General features: G+C 32.9%; 2 protein-coding genes across 2 annotated transcripts; one reads left to right on the top strand and one right to left on the bottom strand.

Annotated features, from left to right (window-relative positions):
• LOC143549761 (type III polyketide synthase A-like) lies at nucleotides 1-2206 on the top strand. Its single transcript, XM_077040583.1, has 2 exons — nucleotides 1-550; nucleotides 1085-2206. Exons 1-2 carry the CDS (start codon nucleotides 130-132, stop codon nucleotides 2062-2064), a joined length of 1401 nt encoding a protein of 466 aa, XP_076896698.1. The 5' UTR covers nucleotides 1-129; the 3' UTR covers nucleotides 2065-2206.
• Nucleotides 2207-5783: 3577 nt separating this feature from the next.
• Nucleotides 5784-6600, bottom strand: LOC143549762 (ethylene-responsive transcription factor ERF034-like). Its single transcript, XM_077040584.1, has one exon. The coding sequence runs from the start codon at nucleotides 6404-6406 to the stop codon at nucleotides 5792-5794; it is 615 nt and encodes a 204-aa protein (XP_076896699.1). The 5' UTR covers nucleotides 6407-6600; the 3' UTR covers nucleotides 5784-5791.
• Between the last annotated feature and the right edge of the window lie 1098 nt (nucleotides 6601-7698).

Consider the following 7698-nt stretch of genomic DNA (forward strand, 5'->3'; position numbering starts at 1 on the left):
TTGATCATAGATGCATACAGTTAAGAACAACCTTGGAAAGTAATAATCTATAGTTAAATATTGTTAGATCAAAATAGTTAGTTGAAATCAGGTTTCCCACTAAAAGAAAACACATATTTAACAAAATAAATGATTCTTGATTTACTTATTTCATCACACTTCCAACACACAAATTATGAACCCAAACAATCCAAGAAGTATTTCTTATGCGATTTTATAACCTTTTCATGCTGTTTCACTTCTTCTCCAAACCAAACTTTCTCCAAGAATTGTCTAAATCATTTCATTATATATACATCCAACTTAATCAACTTATCTCCATCAAACTTTCAATTGCTCGTGAAAGTAACCATGCCGAAGATTAATGGCAACGGTGTGTCTAACTCATCATCAGCAAATAGGCGTCTTCCTACCCCAGGAAAAGCCACCGTGCTAGCAATAGGCAAGGCCTTCCCGAGCCAACTTGTTCCACAGGATTGTTTGGTTGAAGGCTATTTCCGTGACACAAATTGTGTCGACTTTGCCATGAAAGAGAAGCTTGAACGCTTGTGTAAGCAACTTTATTTTATTGTGACGACATGTCGTTGCTAAAGGGTCTGGTGACGACAAATCATAGGACATGTTATCACTAAAAGTTCGTCGTATACTTTTCTTCTAGTGAATGAAGGAAAATAAAATAAAATGCCATTTAGTTAGATTTTTTATTTTATAAAACAATATAAAAATAGATATTTGGTTCCGTCAAATCGGTAGCAAACACCCGTTTTGCTACAGATTTGATCCATAGCTACATATATCATCGTTAATCTATGAAACCGTATGTTAACGATTTTAGCTAAAAAAAAGGGTGTTGCTATTTTAGCTAGACGTTTTGCTACGGATTTTTAGCTACATATTTTTTCCTATAGAGTTTTTTCAATGAATAATTTGGCTATGGGTGTTACCTACAAGTTTTGCTACGATTTTTGCTACCGATTCTCCTAGGAATCTAGCAAAATTTCGTAGCAAATACATATTTATGAACTAGTGAGAATTTATTTTTGTAATTTTTTTTTAAATCTTTTTGTTGGTTTTAAAATGATAGGTAAAACAACTACTGTGAAAACTAGATACACAGTCATGTCAAAGGAAATCCTTGACAAATATCCAGAACTAGCAACAGAAGGCACAGCAACTATTTCTCAAAGGCTCAGCATAGCAAACCAAGCCGTAACCGAGATGGCGAAAGAAGCTGGTTTAGCATGTATCAAACAATGGGGAAGACCTGTTGAGGACATCACTCACATAGTCTATGTTTCCTCAAGCGAAATCCGTCTTCCAGGAGGTGATCTCTATCTCGCTAGCGAGCTAGGGCTACGAAACGATGTTAATCGCGTAATGCTATACTTTCTAGGATGCTACGGAGGCGTCACAGGCCTCCGTATCGCTAAAGATATTGCGGAAAACAACCCGGGTAGTCGAGTGTTATTGACCACTTCCGAAACCACCATTTTAGGGTTTCGACCACCAAACAAGTCCCGACCATATGACTTGGTGGGGGCAGCTCTTTTTGGAGATGGGGCTGCAGCAGCTATTATTGGTGCGGACCCCATCTCCAATGTTGAGTCCCCGTTTCTGGAACTGAGCTACGCAGTGCAGCAGTTCCTTCCGGGGACTCATAATGTGATTGATGGAAGATTGACTGAAGAAGGGATAAACTTTAAACTTGGACGCGACTTGCCTCAAAAGATTGATGATAACATTGAAGGGTTTTGCAAGAAGTTGATGGAAAAAGGTGGTGGTGGTTTGGAGGACTTTAATGAGTTGTTTTGGGCGGTGCACCCGGGCGGTCCGGCGATATTGAACCGGTTGGAAACTACATTGAAGTTAAGAGGGGAGAAGTTGGATTGTAGTAGGAGGGCTTTGATGGATTTTGGTAATGTGAGTAGTAACACTATATTTTATGTGATGGAGTATATGAGGGATGAGTTGATGAATAAAGAGAATGCTGAAGAGTGGGGGCTTGCTTTGGCTTTTGGCCCTGGGATCACTTTTGAAGGCATTCTTTTACGTAGCCTCAATTAAGTGAACACAAGTTATAACTATTCAAGTATTAATATTTATATAACACTAAGTAAGAAAATATAAGTATTAGAATGCATGTTTCATGTTAATCATGAACTTTACAGCCTTCAATATTTCTAATTATTGCAAGAAGATTATGTTCAACTATTAGTTTTAATAGCTTTTACTTTTAAGTGTTGATGTAGCAAGTCATGTGAACACAAATTTACTATTCAAGTATTAATATTTATATAAGTAAGAAAATATTAGTATGTCACTCTTAGAATGCATGTTACATGTTAATCATGAACTTTGTAGCCTTCATTTCTAATTATTGCAAGAAGATTATGATCAACTATTAGTTTTAATAGCTTTAACTTTTTAAGTGTTTTCGGATGTAGCAAGTCGTGTGTTTCCATGTTGTCCACTGATCGGGCTATGTTCACGAATAAACTAGTGAGATTTACAGTTGATTCTGATTCCGAGTCTAGAATTCACATGAGTTATGTGTCACACAACATCAATACTAGAAAACTGATTATTGCGACAATATTTTTATGTGGCAAAAAGGGTAACGAAACTTCTAGCTACCAAGTACCAACCATCATTGATCTCTATTCTAGTTAAAATCGACAACGATAAACTAAAAATATTGTAGTTTACGAAGTTAAAAAAATGTATGTGTGTAGATAGTATGTAAAGTTATATAAATAATAATAATAATATGTAGAAATTAGCAAATAATTTTAAAATATACTAATAATATACATCTTTGGAGAATTGGAGGCCCAATAAAAATTAGGGTCCAAAGTCCAAACTATAATGTATATTAGAGCATCCACGACGCTACCTTTGTCGGTTTTTGCATGCGACAAACGGGGGTGGGAAACGAGCCCGCGTTGTGGTCGTTCTTTTATATATATAAATTTACTAGAGGGATTGTGGAGGGGGTGGGTAAGAAAAGTTTGGAGTCTGATGTGTCGATTTTTATAGAGTTAACGTTGTAAATGATCTTAGGTCAGCCATGACTAGAGGCTTACTTAACCGGTTTTGATTTACACTATGAAATAAACTTTTAAAAACATTGTTTTTTTGTTTGTGTTAGGAGAAAGCATATTATAGTAGCATGCCGACACTGAATACAAATATCATACTTTTGAAATCATTGATTTTAAAGAAATACAAAACTAATCTAATTGAATATTATTTCTTTATAATACATAAATTTCTACAAACATGAAGAATCCCATTGATATTGATGTGAGATTTGCCGACGTGTCCCATGAAGGATTTGATGTTTTAAAATGATAATTATAAGGGCCCCTTAAACCATTAGATTCCAAATTCACAAAGTTATTGTAAGCTAGCTTGACCCCTTTGATAGATGTCTTTCTAGTTGATCAACTTAATTATTATTTTATTTTTCTAGAGCTAAAGGCACTCAATAACTCAAAAGCATAATAATAACCGGGGAGAACAGGCTAAAACGGATTTCGATTGAACTTATTCTGACGACACTGAAACCAACTCGTCGTTTATATCTTGTGAACACCCTTGGTTGCGAGGAACCTTGTTCCGTTATAAGCATTTTGTGAGTCCTTCTGTGGACAAACTGTAAAGGTCATTGCCTTAGAGGTTAGTCAATTGTTGTATAAGTAGGTTATGGGCAGGGCAGCGACGAGCCGATGACTATGTATGGAGTGGTGACGATCATTCATGTTATGCATGTTATGTTATGTGCAGATCTAGATATTAAAATGTTTTGACTGATGATGTGTGGTTAAAATATGTATCCTTGTGATATGCGTTCATTAAGTTTTCATGTTAAAGCTACATCATGATGTAAATGTTATGTTTGTGTTGAAGACCCCTTTCAATGGTTTGTAAAAACTAGAAATTACACATCGAAGCTGATTTTTGTATGCACACCAGGTTAAAGTGTATTGGTTCCTTAACTAGTAAGGTTTAAGAAACGATATTTGAAGCTTATCTTCGCCCCTTCATTCCACTATGTAGAAAAATCCTTTATTATTCGAATATATATATATATATATATATATATATATATATATATATAATCATGAAATGACGTATATGATGCAAATACATGACCGTTAGATGTATACAATATTATTATTGATAAAACTAGTACAATGATTGTGTTAACTTTTAGTTTTGTTTTACTATAACATAATAAAGAAGGGGGTGGTCATTTAGATTATATAGCATTAACATCTTGTCATGTTCTTTTTGCCACTTTCATGTGTGGGTTCATTCGAGTAGTTGGTATGGTTTTTATATCCTAAAAGGCAAATTAGACAAGAATAGTGATGACAAAAAATCATTATTGCATTATGAGGTATCTATATATAGTAAATGATATTATGATAATACTTAATGTAATTTAAGTTAACCAACATGTCAACTAATCAAACAAACCAACGTACTAGTATAATCTTACTGATAGCAAAGATATTAGTAGGGTCTAGAAATCTTGTTAACTAATCAATTACGTCAATATAGGAATCGATTAATCGAACTGGAACCTAGACCCAACCCGAAACCAAACCAGTTCGGAATCTAAGTTAACTATTAGTTTGGGAGCGGTTTATAGTTTTGGAGCAGGAACCAATCTGAAACCGGTGTGTATGTACTTATGTATAAACCACAAATAAGTAGGACTAAATCTGTAAATGCTCATAGTTATGAATGATATCCAAACATATGAATATATGCATAATTTATATATGTAATTTAGCATTTTAAATGTTATATATTCTAAAAGATATCAAAAACTTAGACATGTAAACCAATAGCTTGGTGATCTAATGGTAAAGGTGTATAACCATCAATCAAATGATCGTAAATAGTTTTACTTGAGGCAAAGAATAAGGAAAAAAATTACATGTTAGAAGTAAATATGTGTAAAAATGTAATTCGCATTACAATAATTTAAGCACTATAATAACTATCAAGTACAATCATATATAAACGACACATGACAACCACAATAATATTATATTATATAAATATTAATTTCAATTTTTCCATTATAAAGAAAAAGCTAATTCAAAACATTGATATGCTATTAGTTTGGGGACAACGAAATAAAAATCAATAATTAATTGTCAAGAAAAGAAAAGGTATAAACTTCTTTTGGGTCCTACCTCTACGTCTAAAGACGTTGATGTATTGATGATCTAGTATACTATTGTAGTATTTTTTACATCATGTGTTATATCTTATGCTTATGCTTATGCTTATTGTAGAAACAAAAGTCTCCATGTTATAATATATATATATATATATATATATATATATATATTTAAATAAAGTATATAAAAGTTGCTTGAGTTTAAAAAGATGATCAAACTATTGTTTGATTATAAGTAACTCAATGGGTGAATTCATTCGTTTACGGTTTACCTGTCAGAAGTCGTCGTCGTTACTAAGTTTTAATTAATTACAAAATTATCACCGCAGTAATTTGTAATTTTAATAAATTACTAGTTTAAATAAAACTCATATATTTTTTTATGTCTCTCACGCAATTAACAATTTTTTTTTTGTAACGGCTAAACTACTCCCAACTCCATCTGACCTGTCTACAGACGCGATTAACTTTATATGGGATTTAGCAAGTATATGACAGTCTGATCTCCTGTTAATATATTTACCAAAGAAATTAAACTATTGTACATTAACTTATATATGTGTCACACTGTCACACTGTAAAAGGTACAGTATCTTATAGAAATGGCTCTTGAGCTTCAAACCAAAAGCCAGTGTCAACACAATCCATTAGCTGCCATGATGAAGGATAATACACGAAATCATCGTTAACGAAAGAAAGATCCGGCAAGTGAAAGAATGTATCATCATCATTATCATTATCTTCTATAGATTGTGAGGCCACTGATTCTTGAGTGTTATCCGTTGATGAAGATGACAATGACGACGACAAGTTGTTTGATGAATCTTGGCTAGGTGGTTCGGCTTGGTCTTGACAAAATGAGGCTGCTGCCTTGGCAGCCGCTTCTTGAATGTCTTTAGGTGATGTAGTGGCCGGTTGTGGAAGTAGGTGCACCATGTCTGGAAAATTGAGGAATGCGGAAGGTCCTTTTATTGAGATCGCTGCCACATCATGGGCTCGAGCTGCCATCTCAGCTGTTGAGAATGTTCCTAGCCATATTCTTGATTTTTTCTTAGGCTCACGAATTTCTGACACCCATTTGCCCCAACTTCTCCTTCGTACACCACGGTATGTTGGATGTTGTTCGTCTTTCGATCTTTTTGTTCCTTTTCGATGAATGGTAGTGGTAGCAGCGACGGTGGTGGTAGTTACTTGGCCTTCATGTTCCATGTTTAAAAGATTAATGTTGTTGAATGGTGGAACATAGAGTTAAGATGTAAATAAATGAGTGGATTTGAATATGATTCAAGCATAAAATGATGAAATTGGTTTAAATAAGGAAAAGTTATTTGGCCTACATGAGGCATCTTATTCTTCTAGCATTATCTAAAGTTGTAAAAATGGATAGATAAATAGAAAAAGATGTCGGGAGGATTGGGTTGATTTGTTAATAGTTTTATATTAATATATGTATGGAAATGGAAATACTTTGTATTATAAAAACTATATTAATAAAGAAAAATTATTCATGTGTATCAATTATCAAACATGTGATTGAACACCTTTTTTTCTACATTAAACTAGTATTTACACCCCCTGTGTTGTACATATCCACCTCACTCGAAAACATAAAGTTATCACCACCACCTCTTTTGTTAGCCATCCCCTCTCCAACAGCTAGTAACTAACGTTAACCATTAAAAAAATTGAACAAAAAGTAGACGTAAAAACATTGAACTACATACGCTCATTGCATCGTGTTAACACTCAATATTTAGACCGAAACATAAAATATAGAAAACAATAACTAAGTCAACTTAACATCTACGCGTGGCGATGAGGCTGTTAAACAGGAAAATAGACATAACGAAAACCACACACATGTGTTACAGCTCGTTAACTCGTTAAATTTAAAAGTAAACATTAAACAAAAAAATGTAAAAGATAAAAAGTATAGAGCACCAAAGTTGAAAGTGGAAAATGTTGACGACTAAAACTAAAATATATTTGTGACATATTTGTAAACTATTAAAAAGTACAGGGACCAAAAATAAAAGTTATATAAAAAAGAATATTACATGATACAAACTTAGATGCACAATATACAAAAGACTAATACATAGTTCTCCCACTTTTGTTATTATATAAATTTCTTAAACTTGTAAAGATAAAAAATAACTCACCCGGTGTGTTAAAATCTTGAAGATGTCTAAAAGGCATTTTTCATGCATTTACTTGTGAAAATGATAAAAAAATATAATGGATGGTTTATTTCTTCTTAAAATGGTAAAATTAAGATTATTTATATTGTAGAAAGAATTTAGACCTGTTTTAAGTTGTAACATGTCATCATTTTATATGTTTTTTTTTATGATATTTGTCTTATCTTAGTCCACTTGTGTCTATAAAACTAAAAAGATTATAACTTATGCGAATAAACATATTGATATATTTAAATATATTTTGTCATATATGTATACCTTGATTACAACCACTAGTTCACACAATTCATGTGATTTTAC

This window comes from Bidens hawaiensis, unplaced genomic scaffold, assembly GCF_021521415.1.
Source record: "Bidens hawaiensis isolate Kalapana, Puna unplaced genomic scaffold, B.hawaiensis_p1.1 tig00015775_1, whole genome shotgun sequence".
Lineage (NCBI taxonomy): Eukaryota > Viridiplantae > Streptophyta > Magnoliopsida > Asterales > Asteraceae > Bidens > Bidens hawaiensis.

Excerpts from the sequence above, each read along its gene's own strand:
- LOC143549761 (XM_077040583.1), top strand. The coding sequence starts at position 130 with ATGATTCTTGATTTACTTATTTCATCACACTTCCAACACACAAATTAT. Across the intron at positions 551-1,084 it reads AGAGAAGCTTGAACGCTTGT|GTAAAACAACTACTGTGAAA; the intron begins GTAAGCAACTTT and ends TTAAAATGATAG.
- LOC143549762 (XM_077040584.1), bottom strand. The coding sequence starts at position 6,406 with ATGGAACATGAAGGCCAAGTAACTACCACCACCGTCGCTGCTACCACT.